Source organism: Lissotriton helveticus, chromosome 3_1 (assembly GCF_964261635.1).
Source record: "Lissotriton helveticus chromosome 3_1, aLisHel1.1, whole genome shotgun sequence".
NCBI classification, from domain to species: Eukaryota; Metazoa; Chordata; class Amphibia; order Caudata; family Salamandridae; genus Lissotriton; species Lissotriton helveticus.
The window spans coordinates 1,396,477,161-1,396,503,651 of NC_136061.1; the positions used below are offsets into that span (position 1 = coordinate 1,396,477,161).

Consider the following 26,491-nt stretch of genomic DNA (forward strand, 5'->3'; position numbering starts at 1 on the left):
CAGCACCTAGGCTATGTCCACTGCCCACATCTTCGATGAGCTTCTCCTCTGCTTTGGGCGCTCACTTCCTTGTTGTCTCCGCTTGAATTAACCTAGTCCCAGGCAGAACTAACACCTGGCGGGGGCCCGGTATCAGATGTCGGGTATCAAAGCATCTGGTTCCTTCCTCTTGCCTTTGGGCTTCCTACTGCCCACTGCTCAACTCGGCTAATCTTTGTCTCACCACGACCCTTGTGCACTCCTCACTGTAGCCAATGCCGATTTCCTTGTAACCGGGATTTTTGCCATTTGCCATTTTTGCCACTTTTTATTCTTATGGAAAATAGTAATAATTAACAGCGTATACTGCTCAGGTGTCAACAAATGTACACTTTGGGGTTTTAATTGTCGCTAAGGTGCACATTCATTCATCTGGAACAGTACATAAAAATGTTAAATATGCACTAGTGCAAATGCACATGAATGGGATAATGCCAGCATAATGGCCAAATCTGTGTTTCACTTAGTATTTCTGGAGAAATGCAGTGTCCCCCTCAATGCCTTTTACCTCACAACTAACTTCTGGGAATAGTCAGATTCTGAAATGTTTCCAAAACATATCTCTCATCCGAGTGAAGGTTATCAGTGCATTTGTTGACGGAGTTCATATTTAGCTGGTCCCAACATTTTATATCTGGGAGGGCCAAGCAGGGGACTATGGATGAAATATTTCTCGGCTGTTCTGCATCACTAATCCAGTTGAACAGTATGATTGCAAGGTAAATCCCTCCTGCTTTTGTATCTCACTTGGGTGGTCCTCTTCTGTGTAATGTTTATAAATGTGATTTAAAAAGGACATGGTTCTCAGTAATTTTCAGCTAACTTTGGATCTTCTCAAATGGTTTGTGTTCAGGTTTTTCCCATTCCCACCTGAGCAGAGTTGGGATTTACGCTATAATCTGAGATCGGTTCGCCCATGGATTGGCTCACTGGTTTGCCTCAAATCCATGTCAGTGGGCCTTATGACCTCCTCTCACCTGTCTGTTGTCCAACAGTCCAAGTAATACCCACAATGTATCTTCCTTGCCTCTATGTAACTTATGGCTTGCCATCATGTTTCTTCTTAGAATTAACAGACAATTGATCTACTTCCCTTTGTGTAATCTCAAAAAGAAACCATTCCTTTGACCGGATTCTGCTCATTCAAATTTAGCAAATTAACTATACCATTTCATCTCCCTTCAGTGTAGCATACTTATTTGAAGTCAAGGATATAGAGCAATCTTTCTCAATCAATAGAACCAATCACAGACATTAAATAACGTATTTAGAACTGCCAATGAGGGAGTCTTATGTATCTATGGCAAAATGGTACAACTATTTTTTATACAGGAGATGCTGATTTTTGGGTGCAAAGGCTCTGTCTAATATAAACTAGCCTACCTAGAGCATTTTGGTAAATGATTTAAATTGATTTGACCTTTGTCAAAAAAATACAGCCAACACAGGCAAGCAAAATAGTACATCTCAATGCAAAAGGTGACTTATTTGGAACGTAACGGATATAAACTATTTGTAGTATTTTTGGGGGTAATTGCAGTTCACAAACCGGTGCATAAGAATTGCACATTAACTGGTTTGGAAACTGCTTCTGTTCTTGCAGTACAACTGATGTACCCATCATTTCCATCACAAAATGTATTTTCACAGGAGGATGCAAAACCTGGACCATCGTGAATATTAATGATGCAAGATATGTTTTGCTAAGAGCTGGTAATCTACCGGTGTAGGTACGCATCCCTCCATTCGCATTCTGTGCATGGAAAAAAAAACTCTAAGATGCCTCTGACCCTTTCACAGACAAGTGCTTCTATTTAAGAAAAAAACTTTGCAGTCCAAGTTCATACAACTGAAAGTTTCTAATTAGAGAAGGTTTTTAAGGGAGCATGTGATGTTGCTCTGGGCCACAATCTGCCACCAAGAGGATGACTACTATGATTTCCAAAAGGGAAATATCCTACTTCAACAGCTTCTCCTTTGTAAAGCAGTTACAACCCCAGCTACATTGGCAGTAACTGATGATTTGTGACAAACCAATGTCACAACACTGAAACCTTCAAATAGGAGCAGGACATCTTGCATGTCCACTCCTATCTGCAAAACACAATAGGACTTAAACGCCATTTTACATGTCAGAAAGTGAACCACAAAAGTGCTTTTGTACATTGCACAATCAATCAATCAAAAGTATTTGTATAGTGCACAGCTGCTTCATCAGAATCCTCCTTGTGGTCCAAGCTTAAGAGGACTGATAACAGGTGGCATCTGTCATTATGCCTAATCACTGTCAAACTGAAAAGTTTTTAATTCTCTTTTGAAAATATAAACCAACGGTACCTTTGTGTTAGACTTGGCTTCTTTTGGCGTGTTTCCTCAGTCTTTTTGCTTTCTGACCTCCCGGTTTTGACTCTGTTTTTGCTGGTTTAATGTCTCTGCGCACTTTCTCACTGCGTTTTAGTGTTAAAGTGCAAGTGCTCCTGTTGTAAACTATATTATGGATTGGTGTTTCCATGATTGGCATATTTGATTTACTGGTGAGGCCCTAGTACAGTGCACTGAGAGTGCCAGGGCTGGTAAATCAAATGCTACTAGTGGGATTGCGGCACTGGTTGTGCCACCCACAGAAGTAGCCCTGAAAAGGTACAAATGGGGGTGGGGTCGCACACTACTCACACACCGGCGGTGTCGCCCCTAAGGACTCTGGTCACTGTAGTAAAATGTTTGCGATGCATCATCTTTCGATCTTCTGCTATCTTCGCTGTCTTCGCCATCCCTGGACACGTGTTTCGGGGTATCACCCCTTGTCAGCAGGGATAGGCCGTGTACTGGGGTTGCCGATGGCTGCCAATATCTGCCAGGTATAGTACAACTCAGGCGCGTAGGTGCGGGATCCCAGGCTCGTCAGCCCACTGCTCACGGGAGCTTTAAAGTTACAAATGGGGGTGGGGTCGCACACTACTCACACACCGGCGGTGTCGCCCCTAAGGACTCTGGTCAATGTAGTAAAGTGTTCGCGATGCATCATCTTTCGATCTTCTGCTATCTTCGCTGTCTTCGCCATCCCTGGACAGGTAACTCAGGCCTGCCAGTGAGCGAGTCTGTGTGCAGTTTGTAACTGCGTTGTCGACCTGGCAGGCGCGCCCACTTGCCAGGCCCCAACCTTCCCTCTTTCTACAAGTCAGTCACCCCTAAGGTAGGCTAAAGATACCCCTGTGGGCAGGCTGCTGTGTATGTTAGAGGTAGGACCTGTACTGGTGTGTGTGACATGTCCTGGTGGTGAATTGTAGTGTATTTAGTTTTTCACCGTAGGACAGAATGGGGAGTTTGTTTATACCATCTTATAAACATAACTTCCCCTGGGAACAAGGTAGAAAAATAAAGTTTAGTATGTTTGGACTCAGAATGTTAAAATGCCTCTTTTAGTGAAGATGATTTTTACATTCTGTGTTTAAAATGACCACTTTTAGAAAGTAGGTATTTTCTTGCTTAGCCATCCTGTGTGCCCTGGCTGGGGTTGTGGATTGACAGTCTGGTTTTGGGATGACAGGGGCTGGAGAGGGGCAGTGGCTCCAGAGAGCCTGATGGGTCAGAGCTGGGCGGATTAGACCTGGGTTGCTTTAAAGTAGGGGGAGGAGATTTCCTTTCAACTGAATGGGCCTGGTCTGCCTCTGACAATGCTGTCTCCACCTCCTGCCAAAAAGCTGCACCACAGAGGACAGTACTGGTTCTGGCTAGGCACAGACACTCTCTGCCCCCAGAGAACAAAGGATTTTGAGCTATAAAAAGTGGGGCCAAAACCCCTGAATTTTAGAACACTTCTGGAACCAAGAAGACTGCCAAGAAGAGCTGGAGAAGCTGTGAGGAGAGACTACCACTTTGCTGTGTGCTTTGCTGTGGCCTGCAGTGCCTGCTTCTGTCTTGGTCAGTGAACGGACTGGACTGAACTTTCTACAACTTCTTTATTGAGTTTCTCCAAGGGCTTGAGGTAGACCTTGCCCCCTGTTCATGAACAGCAAAGACTTCAAGCTTTTCTGCCCTCAGCACTGGGGACTGTGTGTTTTGTGCTGCAAGAGAAGAAAAGCAACCCAACGCTGTCTATGACACCACTGCCGACTCTGTGTCCTGATGGGGAGGGTGAGTCTGCATTATAAAAGCAGAGTACGCGGGGAAGGTACAGTACACATTTTTGAATTTCTCATGTCGCAAAAGTTGATAATTTGTACCAGAGTCTGGGAGAAAGGCTAAAAGTGCTTTGTGCTGCAACAGGAGAAAATGACTTAAATATGTTTGAAACTTCATGGAAGGTATTAGAGGCTGCCACTATGTGGGAAGAAAAATGTTGCCTTATCGCTCTGCAGGATGATTTATGTAATTTACTGAGTACTGCTATAAATATAATCATGGCCTCAGTGGGCAATTACCCAGTGCCCCTACCTTCCAAGAGTCCTCCTGGGAAAGTGAAAGTTTTCTCTATTTGACCTGTGCCTACTCTATTTTTCTATCTTAACCTCTTTCCCTCTCTGCCTACCTATACATCTAACTTGGTTTGTCTATGTCATGTCATCTTAAGGATTTGTGGGGACCAGGCAAGAAATACTTCACCTGTTTTATGTGACTCTGTTAAAAATTAACATAATTTGTTTTTTTTGGCATCATGCTTATTATTATTATTATTATTAAAGGAAATTTATATGCAAAGAGCGCAACTAAACCCGGAGGCATCAAGGCGCTGAGGATGGAAAACCAGAATGCTCAGATATCAGCCAGGGAAGAGTTAGAGATAGGCTTCTTGAAATAGCCACGTCTTGAGTGCCTTACGAAAATGTATATGAGAAGAGATCCCCTTGAGGTCATTGGGGAGCGTATTCCAGAGTCTGGGCGCAAGGAAGCGAAAAGACCTTCCACCCCATCTGGCTTTGGCAATACGGGGGACAGTGAGTAGGCCTTTGCTGGATGAGCGCAATGTTCTACTGGGGACGTAGTGGGCCACAAGGGCACGAATTGCCTCTGGTCCAGATTGATTCAGGGCACGATGAGTAAGGCATAGGGCCTTGAAATTGATCCTTGCCTGCATAGGAAGCCAGTGCAGGTCTTTTCTGATGGAAGTGCCCGAGGAACGTTTAGGGGCACCTACAACAAACCGGGCAGCCGCGTTCTGAACGGTCTGGAGGCGCTGGATAAGACCGCTGCTAATGGCGAGGTAAAGGGCATTGCAGTAGTCAAGTCTGGAGGCAATGACTGCTATTGCCACCTGTTTGCGTGCCCCAGGGGAGAGATAATGAGTGATCTTTCTAAGGATCCTCAGGGCATTGCAACAGGTGGACACAGTCCTACTAACCTGCTTGTCCAGGGAGAGGGAGGTATCCAAAATGATCCCAAGATTGCGGGCAGAGAACGTCGGCACAGGGCAAGCCCCAAGAGCAGACGGCCACCAGTCCAAGGACCAAATTTCACTTTTTCCCCCAAAAACAAGGACCTCCGTTTTCTCGCCATTCAGTTTAAGGAAGTTCTTGACCATCCATCCGGCGACCGACTCCATGCAGTTTTTGAAATTATGCGCAGTGGAGCTCACAGATTGGGAGATGGAGGCCATAATCTGTGTGTCGTCGGCGTAGGAAAGAACTTCCAGCCCAAAGGATCTTATAAGCTTGGCGAGAGGAGCAACATAAATGTTAAAGAGCGTCGGGCTCAGTGAGGAGCCCTGAGGGACCCCACACTTCACGGCCTTGACAGATGACATATGCTCGCCTAGCTTGACCCTTTGCTTCCGTTGGTCGAGGAAGGAGGCAAGAAGGTCAAGTGCGGAACCCTTTACTCCCAGCTCACTGAGTCGGCTGACAAGAATGGAAGGTGACAGGGTGTCGAAAGCCGCTGTAAGGTCAAGTAACACCAGCAAGGTGGTTTGACCGGTGTCGACCTTAGAGCGAATGCTATCGACCACCACTGTAAGTGCCGACTCAGTGCTGTGGGTCCTCCGGAAGCCATGCTGAGAGGGGTCAAGGGAGTTGGTGCTGTCAAGGAACGCACTTAGATGGAGGTTGAGATGAGACTCCAGAAGTTTAGCCGGGGCAGGGAGAAGGGAAATGGGGCGAAAGTTTTTTAATGTCCCGGGGTCAAGAGTAGGTTTTTTAAGTAAGGGTTTTACAACGGCAAGTTTCCAGGGGAGGGGATAAATCCCCTTAGCAATGGCCAGGTTCATCACATCCATCAGAGGGGGAAGGATGGTCTGTCTGCAGTCTTTAAGGACCTTAAGAGGGCAAGGGTCCAGAGGTGATCCGGACTTTAACTTGTCCAGCAAGGAATTCAAATGGGTAAGGGTGATAGAGGGAAACTGGGAAAAAGAGTGGGAGGGTGTAGGAACAAAAGCATCCGGGGGAATCAAAAAGGAGGCAGAGAGAGGGCTGGAGTTACATGCTTCCAAGTCTGTGTAAATATTTGTAATCTTCTCATGAAAGAAAGTGGAGATCTGGTCACATAGAGCCTGTGAGGGAATTATAGGATCAGGCATCTGAATGAGGGAGAGGTTATCCACAATCTTAAATAGATCACTGGGTGATTTGAGAGAGGATGTGAGTTTGGTATAATGGGCCTGTTTGTCTCTGAGTACAGCCGCTTTATTGTCTCTAAGGAGAGCTCTATGTTTTTCCCTCTCTGTAGGGTCAAAATGTGTCCTCCAAAGCCTTTCCTGTCTTCTACAGCCTTGTCTAAGACTCCTAAGGGATTCAGAGTACCAGGGAGCAGAGGGCCGTTTCCTAGCCGAATAGTGGAGGCTAGCCGGGGCAAGTGAGTTGACAGCCTCCATCAGGGAGTTGGAAAGGTCGAGAGCCATCGAGTGTACGTCACTAGTGGAGGAATGCTTGTGCGTGACCAGGAAGGGGGCCAGGGAGTTATTAGTAATCTCCCCAAAATTCCTTCTTGAGACCCACTTGGTATGATGGTGCTGGATGCAATTGAGAAAGGGGAGGGAAAAACGAAAAGGAACTGCAAAGTGGTCTGACCAAGACAGAGGGAAGGGGGTACCAATGGAGAGTCGTGAGTCATTACTAAAAATTCCATCTAGAGTGTGGCCAGCTAGATGAGTGGGCCCAGTCCCCAGCAGAGAGATGTCATATGAAGATAGAGTATCTAACAAATGGGAGGTGTCCGGGGAGGTATGTTTTTCCAAATGGAAATTAAAGTCTCCCAGAATGGTTAGGGAGAGGCCGTCAATATAGGGCTCTAGAATATTAAGGAGTTCAGAGCAGAACGCCGACCTAGGGCCAGGGGGTCTAAAGACCAATATCCCGGTAAAGGAGATAGTGGGGGAGGGGGTAAGGGTGAAATGCATTGCCTGTAGGTGCTCGGATGGAGAGGACAGATGGACGGTCCTGCATTTTACAGAGCTGTGGTAAAGTATCCCCAGGCCACCTCCCACACGGCCTACTCTGTCCATCCTAGCCAGCGAGTAACCCTCAGGAATAGCATTTATCAGATCAGGCTGAGAGGGTTCTGAAGCCCAGGTTTCAGTAATGAAGGCCCAGGTGGGCTTTTCCTGTGAAATAAGGTCTCTGAAAGAGATGTTATTTTTGACCAGGGAGCGGGTATTCAGAAGAAGACCCGTGTAGACAGTGAGAGAGGGGGATGGCTTGGCAGTAGGGGGGTGAAGGATAGGGTCATCCGGCAGGGTAAACGTGGTATGATTGTTCATACAACCACATGCAGGAGTCTTGGCAAGAGTTTCAGGAGTAAGGGAGTAATGGCAGGGTAGCCTGGAGGGTTTTAAGGTTCGCAGGACAGAGGGAAGATGAAGAGAGTCATCTGCAACATAGTGGCTGGCCCCTGGCGCCTCCTTGTCGCTGACGGGCGCAGACGGGCTGGACTCTGGCTCGACTCCGGCGCGACCGCTGATCGCGTCCGCTGATCGCGTCCGCTGCGCGGAGTCATGACCCGTTGTTTAAATACTGGCGACTAGAGCCCCTCAAACAGTAGTGCCCAACCAAAGATGGCCGCTGCCAAAATGCGGCGCCCGGGAGCCTCGGCCCGTAAATCGGCCGATAGCCGCCCTGGGTGCTGAACAGAAGTACAACAGTGATGCCACAAAATAAAGTGCAAATATCAGCAGAGTCCCTCACCACAAACGACAAATGTTAAAAAAGTTAAAAAGCGCCACGATAAACTCCGTGGACGCTAAGGAGGAGGGAGGGAGCGAACACAAAGGGCAGGGGACAGACTACAAATGAAGGGAAGGCAGGTAAATCAGTTAAAACGCTATGTCACAGAGCCTCCTGGCATCCGCCTAGGAAGATAGACGAGCAGCAATCACACGGACGCTCTCGTGGGCTGTTTAAATACTGGCGACTAGAGCGCCTCAAACAGTAGTGCAAATATCAGCAGAGTTTTGCTTGCTTGAATTAGCAGAGAATGGGCAATAACATTCAAAGTTATTCCATGAAGGAGCCCCCAAAATAACCAAAAACAATGCCTCATTGTTTATTCTGCTGAAGGGTTATAAGTACTAACTTAGATGATCTCCACAGAGGTTGTCAACAATGTAAGCAATGTAAGCAACAGTTGTTTGATCCAATCTTTTGATACAATCCTACACTTGTTAAAATAGTTTTACATTTTTATGCAGATTTCTTCCATATTTACAATGTTTGTACAAATAATGCTGTATTGTTTTAAATTAGCATTCAGTGGAAAAAAATCATTTTACAACTATATATTCCAGATGCTTTGTAAATCTCTGCTTTTGAACATTTACCTCAGATTATCAAAACTAACTGTTTCCTTTTATTTGGGTTGCAATACCTTTTCAGAGCTAGTTCATGCACTTGAAATCATTTTCTTTATATTCCACTAGTAAAAGTGTACCTGTTTTCGAAATTTCATCCAGGAAAATGTAAGGGGTGCAGTTCCTGATGCTTTACACAGCAGCTCAATGGATTCACCCGCTCTAATTTTTCTATCTTCTGCTGGAAATTGAAGGATCTGGGGTGGGAGTGCTGATTAAAGAAACAGAAGTATTCCAGTCAATGATTAACAGGCTTTCAATAAGCAATAATCTAGCTAACAGAAGCTCATTTCACACATTTTATAATTACAGAAACATCTAAATCTTTGGAAATGTTGCTACTTACTATATGGTGGTGTTATGTTATACATTTTGGTATAGCACAGATTCATCAATAACTTCACTATTTTTACATTAGAGTTCTTGGCAGCAGGTACACTACACACTGTGAACTAGGGTGGTAAGCCACTCGCAAACCCTTTGTGAATAGGTTGGAAAATATTTTTTAAAAGCAAGCAGACCACTGCTTGCCCTTAAACAATGAAACTGAAAAGTTAAATTTTTCTTTTTAAATATGCATCCTGTTTTCCTTTAAGGGAAACGGACTGCATAAAAAACTGCTTTATCAAAAAAGCAGTCACAGACATTGTGGTCTGGCACTCACAGCGAAGCCACGTATGGGGCAAGAAGGAGCCATTCCCTCCTGTGGATCGTAGCAGCTAGGCACAATAGCCCCAACGTTAAGAGGCTCATGAGGCATCTCAGATGGAATAAACAAGTTTTGCGATTAGCAGAAACCATCGATTATCAATTTGTAGGTACATTTTAGCCTGCATGACACTTCACTTTTCTGTAATATCAACAGATTTTTTAATAGAAATACATGAGTAAGGTAGGGGATTTGTGCACCCCGTCCTGAAGAAGGGGTTTAGACCCCGAAACATGTTGACGCACACAGGAGGTAATACACATAGTACTGCATAAACACCTCCAATCTCACCCTTTTTAATAGTACCAGCCCGGAGGCCCATTAAAAATTTGTTTGTGTCTACCCCACGAGCCAGGTCCTTTTGAATTATCACTCACTTAAACCCCACCACTCACACACATTATTCTTAAAACCCTCACATGCACCACACATAGATACCTAAGTGCTCCCGCGTAGTCGTAGGTCGCAGCACGCCGCATTCCGTAGAGGGGTGCGAAGACCCCAATGATGAAGCATGACACCAAGGGTCCTTTTGGTGTGTGAGGGGTATTTTACAAACACTGTGTGCTCCCCACCACTGTAGGGAACACCCCCTATTCACAGTTGGATTCTCTATGTTTATGCGCCCACAGCAGGCCACCATCCCTGTGAGTGCTAGCTATTCCCAATGGGGTCGCAAATTGTGACTGCCTCATGAATATTAATGAGGCATAAAATTTGCGACCCCATTGGGAATCGCAAACAGTGTCTGAGACACTACTGTACATTCACTTTTGCGAGTCGCAATTCGATGCAATTTGCGACTCGCAAATGTGAATGTTCGTACATCTGGACCTATATGTTCTGTTTTGCAAATCCATATACCCCAACCACACAGGGCTTGTCTAAGTCTACAGGCAAATGGCTCCATCACAATGGCAAAAAGCAATGGACACAGGAGACAACCCTGACCGGTGCCCCTTTTGATCGCACTTCAGTTAGTATATCACTCCAGATATCACTCCAGATAGTCTCAGTTAGATTTTTCTAGTTGTAAGGCTTATTTATAATCTGCTCTTGCTGACTTAACATCTTGTGAAGACTACCCCTTGAGGACAGCAAGGATGTGGCTTTTTGCCACTCTACAGTCCTTGTTGTACCATGAGGGATCTACTGGCACAGTGGGATTCCTTGAGGACAAAGGCTTAGTAAAACACAGCACCTTTACTTCCTCAAACCATTTAGTGTGAATGTCCCTAATCACAACGGGGTTAGCTCTGAGAAGGCTAAAAGTAACAGAGTAGGGGTCTAGTTATGGCAAAGGCCCTCATTTTTCACTACACACTACCACCTAACCATTTTACTATTATTTCTCACTGTTGGCATGCCACAGGGTACATAGAAGCCCCTATCATTCCTTGACTGTGAAGTCGAAAAGGGTGAGAAGGAGGGGAAAGTGGTCCATCTCTATCTTAGGGATGACTTTCATATCTTCAATGTTGCCACAGAGTTGGAGAGCCACAAAAAATATTAAATGTGGCTTGAGTAAAAGTGTCTATTGAATGCCAGGAGTCTCTCTACATCAGATTTGTTTCTGCCATTACAGGCATTTATATGATTACATATGCTAAGAAAGATCCATTAACTGCAGATCTACTTTCGGGATTTTTTTTTTTTTTTTTTACAAGGACCCAAAATTTGGGGAATACTCCAATGATGATCTTCCTCACTAGTTATTTCTTTTAGAAGTGTGATAGGTTTGCAGCACACAATGAAATCCCCTCCTATAATTACTCCTACACCTACCTCTTCCTTCGAATGGGAATTTATTGAATCCTTTGACTTGTGAATTACAGAAGACACTCCTACAATAAACATTAAAAAGGAGTAATTTTTCTCTTTTTGGCAGACAAATCTAAAGTCAAAGAATATCTGGGGAGGCAATAGGTGGAGGTCTAACTTGACATCACAAGGAGACCTTGACTGACATTGTGAGTCCACCTGATGATCTACCAGATTTTGACTTTCTAGCGTGCCCATGGTATGTCATAAAACCCTATCTGTGGGAGGGAACAATTTCCCAATTTCTTGGGAACATAGGAATATCAACCATATCTATAAAGTCCTCCCAAACCCCTTGGACTTGCTTACTCCCCAAACCTGCAATGTTGCAAGAGATCACGATAAAAGAGCTTGACAAATCAAGGTTAGGTAAAACTTGGGCATCAAGATGATTAAGGGGTGGATCACAGAGTTGTAACCTAGTTGATTCTCCATGGGATGATTTATAAGCTTTGTTGGCACCAGAACAGAAAAAGTCACAGGGATCCTCCAGTGGCATGTCTAAGGCATAGCGAGAACACGAAGAAGCGGGCCATATAGAATGTAACTCCAGGACTGATTAACATCATGGGGGTCTCCATGCAATCCAGTCAATCCATACGAGAAAGGTGTGAAGTAGATTAGAAATGGTGAGCCCCTTGCAATGGAAGGACCTTGCTTTATAATTGAATCTGGGAAGACTAGGAAGTAATGGCTTGTGATTGCATGGAAAACAGCCCATGCGCAATAGAACGATGAGTGAACTGGAGTTTAATCTAGTCAGTTTTTCAGAAAAATAAGTTCTGGAAGGCCTTACTATATCCGAGTAGATAACTCTGTAGCATTACCTCACATTCCGGTTTCAATGGATCACTTTATTAATCAAAGATGCCTGGTCTTCTATAGCTTGCAATTGTGGTTTTGGAACACCAGTCATAAATATCGTCCTGATAGAAGTAAAAGCACTTTTGTTGGAATTCAACAGTGGGCGTGCAGATGTATGTGGCTCAGCATAAGGGTCAAGTATTGAAACAGCAGTAGGGGGTTTCAGCAGGTGTAAAACATGAATATACTTATTTGGACACAAACCCCCTTTGTTCCTCCCCCATTAAAACACTTCTGATGGTCGAAGGATTGGACAGATCATATCTATGGTGCTTACTTTCTAGCCGAGAAGGGAGGAATTTATAGGTCCAGGCCCCGTGGTTATTTAAATTGCACAATGGTCCAGAAATACCTAACCTAACCTAGAGGGTGACACTTTTGGTTGGGGTTCAGAATGAGGATCCGTCACCAGTTGACTGTTACCCTCACCACCTCCAGCCCCACCTTCAGGGTAGAGCTTGTGCAGTTTGATAATCGACAGGGAATGTAGTTCTTCTCTTAAGGACCTGACCTCAGCCCTCAAAGATTTAATAACAGCCCAAAGATCCTTAATCTTTCCGCCATAGGAGGCATATCACTAGGAGAGAATACAGAAAACTGCTTAGAACGAAGGGCCACAGGTTCTAGGGGCAAAAATGACTTGGGATGTGGGTAGACTGCACGGAGGGGATCTAGCTTCAACATACAGCCCTCTTAATTTTTCATTACAGTCGGTTACAGAAGGTGGCGAGGACTTGGGACTACCAGGTTTTTGCTTTTGAACAAGGGGGCTACTTGTATCTTCTGCTAGGGTACTAAAGTTTTCTGGGTATAAAATACGTTCCACCTCTTCTATAAGATTGTCTATATCACATAAGTTACCAATATGGAACAATCAGTAGTTTTTTTGCCAGTTGGTTCTACAGCAAGTTTGCCAGTACTCTTCCTTTTCCCTATAGTTAAGTATTGCAGATAGCTTGAAAAATGGGAGATAGTTATAGCAAATTTTCATTAAACAGGGTTATAAACAGGTTAGGAACAAATCGAGCAACAGAAGCTAGGGTCCCAGAGAAAAGTCAAGTTTGTGACAGGCAGAACAGTTTGCCACATCTGAGTGTTAGGGCCAATCAGACTTGCATCTGTGGCAGAGCTATGAACAATTGGCTTACCCCAATGTTAAGAGGCATTTAGCCATAGGGCCAAAGTGGGTGGCCCCGCCTCACCTCTTACTGGTGCTGATGGGTGCAGTCTGGGCCTGCCCTTGGCCCGTGCTTTGCCTGGGTGTGGCCCTTGTGCATCCCATGCTGCAGGACTACAGAGCGCCCTATAAGCACCGGTGATGCTGGTCATGCCCATTCAAATCTATGCTGTGGGTGCACCTCCCGGTCCAAAGAGCATTGGCAGGATGGAGTCCCCTACCATGATGAAAATCCATGGGAACCAGAGGAACAAGTTACTTACCTTCGGTGACGCTTTTTCTGGTAGATACAATATCTGCCTGTGGATTCCTCACCTTGTGAATATCCCCTTGCGCCAGCAACATTCGGAAATTCTTTTCGTAGCTTCGCGCCGACGTGAACTTGGACGTCATAGAGGCACGGCACCGCTCGCGACTCCGCTGACGTCACCGACGCCTATAATAGGCCCACGCCGGCGTGATGACATCAGTTCCGCCCTTTTTTCCGTGCCTTCGAGGCACACGGACAGACCAATGACAGTAGACATATACCCAGTATACGCAGTACAAATATCAAGGTAACACACACAGTGTGAAGCAAATGCAACAAAACATTTGAAATAAACAAATACATAATAGAAACTCTGGCATAGAAGAGTGGACAACGGGGAGGCGGGTGGGTCAGTGAGGAATCCACAGGCAGATATTGTATCTACCAGAAAAACTGTTACCGAAGGTAAGTAACTTGTTCTTCTGATAGATACATCTGCCGTGTGCATTCCTCACTTTGTGAATAGAGTCCCACAGCAGTCCCCACTCCCGGAGGAGGGAGTCCACTCTTCTAGACCAGGAAATCCTGAAGGACAGAGCGTGCAAAGTGACCGTCCCTCCTCACCTCGGAATCCAGGCAGTAATGCTTCGCGAATGTGTGGAGGGAAGACCAAGTTGCCGCTCTACAAATATCCTCAACAGGCACACCTCTAGCCAATGCTGAGGTCGAAGACTTAGCTCTAGTTGAATGAGCCCTTATACCCTCTGGAGGTTCCTTACCGGCCAAAGAGTAGCAGATCTTAATACAGAGAACGATCCATCTTGATAAAGTCCTCTTATGGACCGCTCTTCCTCTCTTGCAACCAGCAAAGCCAATGAAGAGCTGGTCATCCAACCGACAGTCTTTAGTCCTGTCCAGGTAAAAAGACACAGCCCTCTTAGGGTCCAGATGGTGTAATCTCTCCTCCTCCTTGGAAGGGTGTGGGGGAGGATAAAAGGTAGAAAGGGTAATGGATTGACCAAGGTGGAAAGGAGTCACTACCTTAGGCAGAAAAGCAGCCCTGGTCCTAAGAACCATTCGATCAGCATGAATGGTCAAGAAAGGGAGCTTGTAACTAAGAGCTTGAAGCTCACTTACCCTCCTTGCTGAGGTTATAGCAACGAGGAAAACCGTCTTAAAAGTCAAAAGCCTCATAGGACATTTGTGAAGAGGCTCAAAAGGAGCACCCATCAGAAAGGTCAAGACAAGATTTAAGTCCCACTGAGGCACAATAAAAGGAGTAGGAGGGAACTTATTTATAAGGCCCTTCAAAAACCTTAGGACAACAGGAGATTTAAAAAGAGAAGGCTGGTCAGGCAAACAGATAAATGCCGACAGCGCTGAAAGATAGCCCTTCACCGTGGCAACAGCAAGCCCCTGCTGTGCCAGAGAAAGGGCAAACTGGAGAACATCAGATAAATGGGCCCTCAAAGGGTCTATAGACTTCTCCCTGCACCAAGTAACACATTTTGACCACCTATAAGAATAGATGGACTTAGTGGAGTCACGCCTGGCTGACAAGATGACATCCACCACGTCAGGCGGGAGAGAAAAAGAACTCCGGTTGCCCCGTTCAATCTCCAGGCATGAAGGTGTAAGGTCTGGAGGTGGGGGTGTAGAACCTGCCCCTCCATCTGGGAGAGGAGATCTGCCCTGTGAGGGAGACGGAGCGGAGGGTGAGAGGAGAGGTGGAGAAGGTCTGAGTACCACACCCTTCTTGGCCAATCCGGGGCGACCAATATAACTTGGGCCCGGTCTTGGCGAATCTTCCTCAGAACCCGAGGAATCAAAGGTATGGGAGGAAACGCGTAAAGGAGTTGCGAGTTCCAACTCAACTGAAACGCGTCCCCCAAGGCCCCTTGCATCGGATACTGGAGACTGCAGAATGACGGGCAGTGAGCATTCTCGCGAGTGGCGAACAGGTCCACCCGAGGAGTCCCCCACATCCGAAAGATGTCGTGAACAACCTCCGGGTGAAGCCTCCACTCGTGATTGGCAGAGAACTGCCGACTGAGACTGTCTGCACGAACGTTCTGAACTCCGGCCAGATGATTTGCCATCAGATAAATCTGATGGTCCTGAACCCAGGACCAGAGGCGCAGAGCCTCTCTGCAGAGACACTGCGACCCCACTCCTCCCTGCTTGTTAATGTACCACATCGCGGTCGTGTTGTCCGTCAGGACCTGCACTGATACACCGCGAAGGGAAGGGAGGAAGGCCTTGAGTGCCAGACGTATCGCCCGCAACTCTAGAAGGTTGATGTGAAGCAACCTTTCCTCTGGAGACCAAAGACCCTTGACCTCCAGGTCTCCCAGATGAGCACCCCACCCGAGAGTGGATGCATCCGTTATCACTGTGGTCACAGATGGAGGAAGTTGAAAAGGCTTTCCTTGTGACAGATTGCCTTCCACATTCCACCAAGACAGATCCGCTGCAGCCTCTCTGGAGATCCTCACTGACTCCCTGAGATCTCCGTTGTGCTGATACCACTGCCTACGGAGGCACCACTGGAGTGCCCACATGTGCCAGCGTACATGGTTGACCAACAGAATACAAGTAGCCATCAGACCGAGCAGGCGAAGAACCTTCAGGACTGGAACGGCCGCTCCATTGTAGAACAAAGGAATAATTTCCTGTATGTCGCGAATCCTTTGAGGAGGAGGGAATGCACGACACACAGTAGTGTCCAGTACCGCACCTATGAACAGGTTGCGCTGTGAGGGCACCAGGTGAGACTTGGGTACATTTATCAAAAAACCCAACCTGTGCAACAACTGAGTTGTCTCCTGCAGATGATGGAGCACCTTCTCCGGCGACTCTGCTTTGATCAGCCAGTCGTCCAGATAGGGGAACACTGGAATCCCCGACCTTCTGAGATGTGCTGCCATCACCTTGGTGAAGACTCGAGGCGCAGTAGTAAGACCAAACGGAAGGACCGCAAACTGGTAGTGTTGCGACCCAACCGTAAAACGGAGATACTTTCTGTGCGACTTCAAGATGGGAAAATGAAAATACGCATCCTGTAAGTCGATCGACACCATCCAGTCTTCTTCCAGCAGCGCTTGAAGAACCTGTGCAAGAGTGAGCATCTTGAACTTTTCCTGTTTCAGGTAAAGGTTCAAGATCCTGAGCTCTAGGATTGGCCTAAGTCTGCCATCCTTCTTGGGGATCAGAAAATACTGGGAGTAGCATCCCTGACCCCTCTCCTGCTCCGGAACCACCTCTATCGCACCCTTTCTGAACAGTGCCAGGACTTCTTCCTGCAGGAGAAGCAGGTGGTCCTCCGAACAATAACCCTGGCAAGGAGGGTAATTTGGGGGAAACTCCCGAAAGGGAAGAGCATACCCATTCCCCACGAGATTGAGAACCCAAAGATCCGATGTTATCAATTCCCAATCTCGTAGGAAATGGGTAAGCCGGCCCCCCACTGGGCCCACATGATCCGGAATGGCGGATCTAGGGCTGCTTTGCTGCGTTGGCAGGGGTTGGGAAGGGGAAGAAGAGGAGGAGGAGGAAGGCTGACGGCCTCTAGGACGGGCTCTTTGCCTGCCCCTGTATGATTTATACAGCGTATTTTGCTGTTGCTGTGGCTGTTGCTGAGATGGTCTGTAGGAACGAAAGGAAGATCTGCCAAAACCTCTGAAGCGTCTTCCAGTAGTAACCCTGGACTGAAGGCCCAAAGATTTCGCAGTGGCCCTACTGTCTTTAAAACGTTCCAAGGCAGCATCAGCCTTCTTGCCAAACAATCCTGAGCCATCAAAAGGCAAGTCCATCAAAACAGACTGAACATCTGTAGAGAACTCTGATGTTTTAAGCCATGCAGCTCTCCTAGTGGCCACGGAAGAGCCCATGACCCTCGCCACCGAATCAGCAGTGTCCAGCCCACTCTGAATCACCTGTCTAGCAGCAGCCTGAGTGTCCGATATCACCTCCTGAAAATCCTTTGTATCCTCCTCAGGGATTTTCGGAACCAACTGTTTGACAGAATCCATCAAGGCATGGACATACCGCCCCATCAGACAAGTTGCGTTGGTTGACTTTAATGCCATACTGGCTGAGGAGAAGACCTTCTTGGCAGCTTGATCCTGCTTTCTGGACTCTTTATCCCCAGGAACCAGCGGAAAAGCACCAGCAGACCTCTTCGAGCAGGCAGCCTGCACAACTAAACTCTCAGGCAAGGGGTGTGTTGACAAAAATTCAGGGTCACCAGGTGCAACCCTGTACCTTCTCGCCACTGTCCTAGAAACTGCAGGAGTAGACAAAGGCTTCTTCCAAACCTCATAGATGGGTTCAGCTAACGCATCATTAAAGGGCAGCATTGGCTCAATAATAGAAGAGGGTAAATGAAGAACTTCAGTCAGAAGATTTGGCTTATAATCAGCAGTGGGCAGAGTAATGTTCAACAAATTTGCCGCCTTTTTGATAACAGTGTGATAAGGTACCACATCCAAATCCCACTCAGGAGACAGTTCAAGCCCACTGGCTTCACCAAGGTCCTCAAAAGGATCTTCAGAATCCTGTAACTCTCCTTCCTCCACATCTGCATACCGATATTGTTCTTCCTCCAGAAGTCTCTGGGCTTCTCTCCGTGACCTTTCCTTCACGATAGAAGTCGAAGGATTCTGAATCGACTCCGACGGGGCCGGGGCCGGAGTCGACCCCGAAGTCGGATGAGGTCGTTTCACACGAGGTCGAGCAGAATCCTGCTTCGGAGTCGTAGGTATCGGCGTCGATGGAACCGGCGTCGACGGAGTCGGCGTCGTACGCTTCGGCGTCGACGACACAGGCGGTGTCGGAAAATGCCAATGCGGTGGTAGAGCCGGCATAAAAGGCATGAAGGGCGCAGGAGCATAAACTTGGGGAACACCCAAGTTAAAAGACATAGGACCCGTGGGACCAACAGGTGCACCAGAGGGGTACATCGCCCTAGAATAAACACCAAACATGGCGTTCAGGAAATGGGATGGATCCTGACCTGGAGCCGTAAAATCAGGATACGGTCCTCCGGGCTGTTCACGAGGAGGCGGAGTCGACACGACGTTGACCTCTTCCTCGAGTCCCGGAACCGGGGTCGACGAACCCGCAGGCACCGGAACCTCGGCCTCACCAGCCCCCTGCACCTCACCTTCATCCTCCTGACCAAAAGGATAGGACGGATCTGGAGAAGGGATAGCCATCTGCTTCGGTGACTCGGGTGAATTCGGATGAGAAGCTTCACCAACAGAGTCCTGATCCTCCGACGCCGAAATCTCCACTTCCTTATTAAGAAGTTTTACTTGCGACTTCGGTCTCGAACCAGAGTCCTTCCCCGAGTGATGACGTGACTCATGGCTCCTCTTCTTATGTTTCTTCCTTGATGATCTTGAAACATGAGCTGAAGACAACTCCGAGCATGACTTCGATCGAGACCTCAACCTCGAACGTCGAGATCGAGACTTCGAAGTCTTTTTAACCTTCTTATTCTTCAGCTTTGCCACGAGGAGTTTAGTCTCCCTTTCTCGTAGAGATTTTGGGGTCATCTTCTTACAACAAGGGCAATCCTCGACGTCATGGTCGGAACTCAGGCACCAGACGCAGCATTCATGTGGGTCAGTAATAGACATTGTCTTGCCACATTCTCCGCAAGCTTTAAAGCCAGTCTTCTTCGACGACATCTCGAAGAAAATAGAAACAGTAATAATAGAACAATAGTAACTAAGTTACTAGGAAGCTACAATACGATCCCAGAAAACCGTTAGCGTCGACGACGCGGAAAAAAGGGAACTGATGTCATCACGCCGGCGTGGGCCTATTATAGGCGTCCGTGACGTCAGCGGAGTCACGAGCGGTGCCGTGCCTCTATGACGTCCAAGTCCACGTCGGCGCGAAGCTACGAAAAGAATTTCCGAATGTTGCTGGCGCAAGGGGATATTCACAAGGTGAGGAATCCACACGGCAGATGTATCTATCAGAAATGCCCTTTACTGTCACCAAAAGAGCCCATTCAGCGGGACGGCAGAGCACGCTAGAAGCGCTGGTGAGCCTAGCCACGCACCAGTTCAAAGCTATGCTATGCTGCAGCGGCGCCTCCTGGCGCAAGGAGCGTTGGGCGATGGAATCCCCTAGCATGATGGAGATCCATGGGGCCAGAGATACTCTTTACTGTCACCTAAGTCTAATGTACTTATTTCGTGGCACTGGGATAGTGTTAATATCCTCTCATGAGTGGCAGACTCAGGCATGTGCTGCCTGTCTCTCCTGTCCATCCAAGAAGGCCTCCCTAGTCCCAGACTTGAGAGTTTCTCCAGTGGTGTCAGTTTTGTTAAAACTAAGTTTGCACAGCCAAAGTGCTGACATGTCTGCAGTGCTGATCATTCCACAGCAAGGAAGGCAGAGCTTGATTTGTATCAGTGGCTGACTAACGTCGTTGCACTGGGATAGGGTTCATCCATCCCATGAAGGAAAGTCATTGGCATGTACTGGAAGTCTGTCCTGTCCATCCTGAAGTGTGCTAAGGTGAATTGTCATAGATATAACATGATTTAGTGGGTAGAGTGAACGAACAGTGTGAACATTTCTTATATCCTTTGGTGCGAGTGAAGTGTTTGATGTCTGACATATGATTTAACTAAGATTATCTATAGCAAATTTCTGAAGGAGTAGTTTGCCACACAAGACTTCACAAGGATGTGATCATGCTGCGACATGTGGGTGCCTAATACTTTGTGGATGCTTCATAGGTGTAGGCAATCTGACCACTTGTTGCATAATTGTCCTTCCCAGAGGTCACACTTTCTGAGGTGGTTTGGGTTAGTATATTATGAGTACAGCTGACTGTAGCTTCAAGAGTTCATATCTGTAAGATACAACTAATGATGCGGTGAAGTGGTGCATATAGGAAATTTATGATCTTGTGCAGCATGCTATTTTACTTGAAAGTATGGAGAGGTATGGTTTGAGAAGCTGTGATTTGGTGTGGTAGGTATAAATTTGTGTCAAACAGTATATAACGATCTTAAGCAGTGGTCAAAGATATTATGTAATGGAGGGAGTAATTTAGTGCAGCATGCTGTGCTTGGAGTGGAATTGTATTAAATTATGTTATATAGTGTGATGTTGTACTAAGATGTGCTGTTCTGTTATATAGTGTGGCATATGCTATCAGAATACCGTCTAACATAAATTTTGGGTCCTAAATCTAATTTTTTCATTATATTTAGGACACAATATTTGTTTGAGATGATACGTCTATATACCATATTCTGTAGACTGTGACACAATAACGGCATATTGTTATTTGGTGTCTGGTGATGTGAAGTGGTGTGAGTTGGCGCTGGATGGTTGAATTACATAATAGACTGTAGGGTGAGGCAGAGAAGTGATGATAACAGTTGTGCTGTGGTGATGGTTAATATTGGGTGATGTGGTGTGATGTGCTCTGGTTTAATTTGTTGATGTGGTTTGGGACCGTATGTTGTGTTAAGGAGTGTTATGCTGTGGTGTGGTATGATGTTGTATGTGGTAGTGTGGCATGTGGTGGTTTAGTCTAGTTTAGTGTGGGTTGTGTGGTTTGGCATTTTGCACAGCCATCTGATATGGAGAGTTATATAAATCAGTGTTATAAACTGTAGTCTGGAATATTCAATTCAATTCAATTCAAGATAGCTTTATTCGGTGTTTTGGCAAAAAACCATAAAAGCATGACATACAAATACAAAACGAAAAGCAACTAAACAATTTTTCTTATATATAAAATTTCTTACAATAAAACCTGTCATCAAGATAGAATAGATAAAATTCATTAAATTGCATATATAAAAGTTCTAAAATTCATTTGCAGGACTCTTGGAGTTCATACAGTCTGCTACTGTATACGTATTATCCGGTGTTTATAAGGAACATTATAATACGAATTTTCAGTTTTATGTATATCCAAGAAGACCTATATATTTCCCATGGACCCCCTACATTTTACGGTAAACGTCAGGAATTTTATCGCTGTCACTATGGTAACTTCATCTTGCAGCATGTATAATCTAAACAGTGCGGTTTTACAAGTTCTTACACCCCATGACTTTAGCAGTGGTAACAGATATCTTTTTCTCCCCCATTGATAATACTTACAGAAAAATATACAATGTAAATTTGACTGTCTAGATAAGTCATCACACGGGCATTTTTCCATGATTGCAGACCAATCATTTGTCATGGGGAAGGATACAAGCCTATAGAACGACTCCGTCCTCATTCGGGTCAGGAGCATTCTATGGTAACATGAATAGGTTGGTGCTAAATAAGCATGAATACCCGGACCATGTAAGATGTTACGATGTGCTACTATAGTAGATTTGTGCCCGTCTAAGTACCATCTTCGTTCTGTCAGTAAATCCAAACATGCCATTTTTAGGGATTTTTTTGATATTTGTGAGCATGTTATGGGGTTCGAATAGAGATCTGGTTTACCAATAGAAAGAAAGAACTTTTTCACATAGGCTAGCCATGGTTGTTTGGTGGACGCAGAATGGGTTAAACAGTCGTTAATTACTTCCCTATTGAACCCTGTATCCTCGCATGTCCAAATCTTATACCACAGCATTACTGGTGCTATTTTTATCAGGTCTATAATATGGACTCTGTCCAGTTCATTGTGGCACACAGTAGTGGACGTGGAGCGAGGAACTGAAAGTAGGTACCTAAGGAAAGCATTTTCCACTGTTTGGATCTGCGTACTATCTGCGATGCCCCATACACCCGCCCCATATACGGCGGTAGACACGCATTTAGCAGCATATATCTTCAGTAAGATGTTCACAGGTTTCCTGCCCAATCTTTTAGCAAAGTGTTTAAGAGCGCCTATTGTGCGGGCGAAGGCTAAGTTCCTCGAGGTTATTGCTGAGGACCATGTACCCTTATTATTAAATGTAATTCCTAAATAGGAAAAGGTTTTGGTCATCGCTATCTTACTGCTATTAACAAAGGTTTTGCAGTCTGGTATGTTTTTCTTCAAGGAGCATGTCATTGTAAATGTTTTCCCCTCGTTTATCTTTAAGCCTCTCGTGGACATGAAGGTTGAGAAACCCGTTATGGCTTTCTGGAGACCTATCTGTGTGCGGGCCATAATCACCGCGTCATCAGCATACAGTAATAAAGATACTGGGGTACCATTTATTTTGGGATAATCAACTTTAAGATCATTTAAAACGTCTGCTATCTCGTTAATGTATAAATTAAAAAGGAAAGGCGCAAGGATGCAGCCTTGACGAACACCTTTTGCTATGGGGAATTTTTTTGTTCGCTCACCATTTTTCCCGTATCTGACCGCTGCCCCCGCATCTCTATATAGTTCCTGTATAAAGTGTAGGATATTTTTATCTATTCCCAACTTGGCCAGAGTATTCCAGAGCACATCATGATCAAGGCAGTCAAAAGCCGAGGATAAATCGACAAAAGTAAGGAAAAGATTCCCTTGGTTCTTGCTAATGTACTTATTTATTATTAAGTTCAAGTTTAAACCCTGCTCTACAGTGCCGACTCCAGTTTTGAAGCCATACTGTAATTTGGAAACGATCCCTTTATTTTTGGACCAAGTTTGTAGTTTAGTTAACAAAATTCTACCTGCCACCTTCATTAGTGTATCCAACAGGGAAATGGGGCGGTAGCATTTTGGGTCCTGTCTGTTCCCCTTTTTAAATATTGGAATAATTATGGCTTCATGCCAGGAGTCAGGAAAACCCATTATGCTATACGCATTTAGTACGTTTGCCAGTAATGGGGCCCACAATTCTACATTGCCTTTAAATAAGTCAATGGGGACTCCATCTGGGCCGGGAGCTTTTAAATTTGCACTCTGTGAGATTGCTAATTCAACCTCAGGAGGGGTAAAAACTATATTTAAGGGGAAACTATCTTGCGTCGCCAATTGCGAGTTCTTCCTATTGAAGAAGTTATGTTCTGGGGTCATGTTTATTGCCTCTTTTTTATATAGCGAGGTGAAATAGTCAACCCAGGCATCTTCCATTATGGCTATCTCCATTGAATCTGCCTTGTTGTCTGTGGAGAAAAAAGGGGCATTAATCTCCTTCCAAAAAGAGATATTATCCCTTATGGAACTTGCCTTTACTAGGGCTTCCCAAGCCTGGTTTTTGAGTTCATCCTGTCGTTCGCGTAGCGTCTGCTTATAGGCACGTCTTGCTTGCTTAATCGCACTATTATCCTTTGGGAGTGTCTTTAAAGCCTGTACAAGATCTTTGTGGGCTTTAGAGCAGGCGGAATTAAACCAGCCATGTTCTCTCTGTGCTATCCCTCTCTTTAATTTTTTTGTTAGTTTATCATTTATAGTGGCAGTTATGCTACCATACGCCGCTATAATTTGTTGGGGGGTGGTGTTAGGTTCTAGACATGCCATGAATTGCTTCATTTCTTTCTGGACTAGATCTTTTAGAAAAGTTATAGCATTGATTTTTCCCCACTTTATTGCATACCCATTTTTCCTTGCCAGTGACACCGAATGACCATGAAGGATACTCGGTATGCTTAACTCGGGACTCTCGTTCTTCTCGATAGAAATTGTGGTGCTGATCGGGAAATGATCACTTAGTGCCAAGTCTTCCGTATTGAAAACCCCCAGGCAGCCCTGATTCTTATTGGTCACTAGGATATAATCAATTGTGGTTCCAGACCCCCGACCAAAGAATGTTGTCTGGAAGGCTACGTAAGGTTCACAAAGTTCGTTAGCGAACCCCATGTCCCAATCATGCATTAGTTTGTTAAGCATATTCCCAATAATGGAGTGTTCGAAATGTGTGGTGGGGTCTCCTCTTAAGTTATAGATTCCACAGTTTTTTGTGGCACTATAGGGGCATAGGTGGCAATTATAATCGCCTACTACCAAAATACAGTCTGTGTTCTGGTTACCCATCAAGAGCATTGCATTAAGCTCCGCTATTAGGGCTTTGGGCTCTACTTTAGGGGCATTTATATATATATTCACCACAAAGAGGGACCACCCCTTTGCTTTGACTGTAAGTCCCTGCAAGGATCTAGCCACTTCTACTGTGGATCCACTTGGCACATATGTAGTCAATTTTATATTACACAAGTTGGAGGTAAAGATGCATAGGCCCCCCGACCCTCTACCTCGGTTACCCTGTATCGCCGGGATATAGTGGGTGCTGAAGCCCTCAATATGGGTTTCCTCCTGATCCCAACATTCCTGTAGGCAAACTATATCCTGTTTTGCCATGAATGAAAGGAATGGGTGGGCCCTTGCTTTATTACTCAACCCTGCAATATTCCAGGAGGTAATTTTCAAATTTAATTTGTGTCGGCTGGGTTCTGTTGCCACTATCTGGGGAGTTGGGCTCTCAACGCCCACTAAATTGAGTCCTTGCTCCCTGTATGTTTGGGTGGAGGTCTGCGGGGTTGTGGGGGTACGAAGTGTATTCCGTAATGGAGGATCAGATGTATACCCTGCTGATGGACTATTAGCAGTAACAAACTGCTCTACACTATTACAGGTTTCTACAAGAGTGCCAGGAATTCTAATTTTAGGGTTTATTGTCATTGTTGGTCAATCGACCATATCCAAGCAGTCGTACCTATTCCTCGTGGGGACCCCCCTCCAATAATCAGGGTGTGGGATCTCTCTTCTCGGTGGCCATTGATGATTGTCCCACCCTCCATTCCAATGGTTTTTGCTGTTCCTATTCCTGCTTCTATTTCCATTATAATGCCCCACCTGTGTCCAGGACCAGTCCTGTGCTTCCTCCCAACCATTTGTGTCACCGTAATTTGGGATATTTAGTGGGGGATAAAAAAAGGAAAGACGTTGTACGTCAACGCCCCCCCTTTTTTCTAAAGCTGGCCATGAAGAGATGTAATCAGCTGTTTCTGGGTCCTCACAATTTAGTACGATACAATCGCCCTTTAGAGTTTTTTTGGTTTCGCCAATCCAGAACACTCTCCTCATGGATACAATTCTACCATGATTGTATGGGTGAAGAGGTCTGTTTTGGCTTAACCACTGTAGTACCTTGTTACGGAGGGACCAAGGAGGTTCATCCGCACCATCAGCCAGCTCCGTGACCCCTGTAAGTATGACCGTATACGGGGTCGCCTCAGGCGGGAGATGTATCGGACGTCTATACCTTGGGGCCCTCCTCTCATTACCTTGTGACTGAGATGGTTGAATTTTTTGGGATGTCGGTAGGGTGTCCTTTTGTTTTACTGTTTGGCTAATGGACTCCACTGGGGCTGGGGTTTTTTGAAAGTTCCCGGTGGGGCCTTTCCGTTTTCCTGTCCCTTCTGTTATCACGGGATTTGGGGTGGTTTGTATGTTTTGCCTATCAATTTTTTGAGTTTCTACGTTAGGAACTCTTTCAGGCGGGTGAGGCTTGGGCTGAATGCCTGGTGGGGGCGGGCATTGCGCCTGCGTATTTGTGTCATTTACAGACCCGGAGCCCTTAGCAAGCGTACCCAATGTGTTTTGCTTAAATACTGGGACATTTAATTTGGCTAGTTGTTTCTCTATGATCATAATGCTCTTCTCTAGGGGTTGCAAATGATGTTTTAACAAGCGCCCCATGCTATTCGTGATAAAGTCGTGTAATGTTATGCATGCAGAGCATGGTTTCTGTATATCTACTCCCAATGTATGTGTCCCTGACAGCTCTCTAGGGCAGGGGTCATGGGGTATCGTTATGCGATCAGCACCGTTATTGATAGAAATTAGTTGGCCTGGCAAGATGGTGTCAGTAGTGGATTTAAGAGAGGTCTTGGTGTTTTGCGGAGCTAGTGTTGCCTCATCTATGGTCTTATCCGTATTTTTATTTACCCTCTTTG

The 26,491-nt window shown here is 45.7% G+C and overlaps 1 protein-coding gene across 2 annotated transcripts in view; it reads right to left on the reverse strand.

The window, feature by feature from the left end:
* The window catches only part of MYLK (myosin light chain kinase), a 1,918,108-nt gene that overhangs the window by 328,982 nt on the left and 1,562,635 nt on the right, over positions 1 to 26,491 (reverse strand). For both annotated transcript variants that reach the window (XM_078682035.1, XM_078682036.1), the window contains one exon: positions 8,893 to 9,023. In XM_078682035.1, coding sequence (XP_078538161.1) covers positions 8,893 to 9,023 — 131 coding nt within the window. The remainder of the gene's footprint in view (positions 1 to 8,892; positions 9,024 to 26,491) is intronic.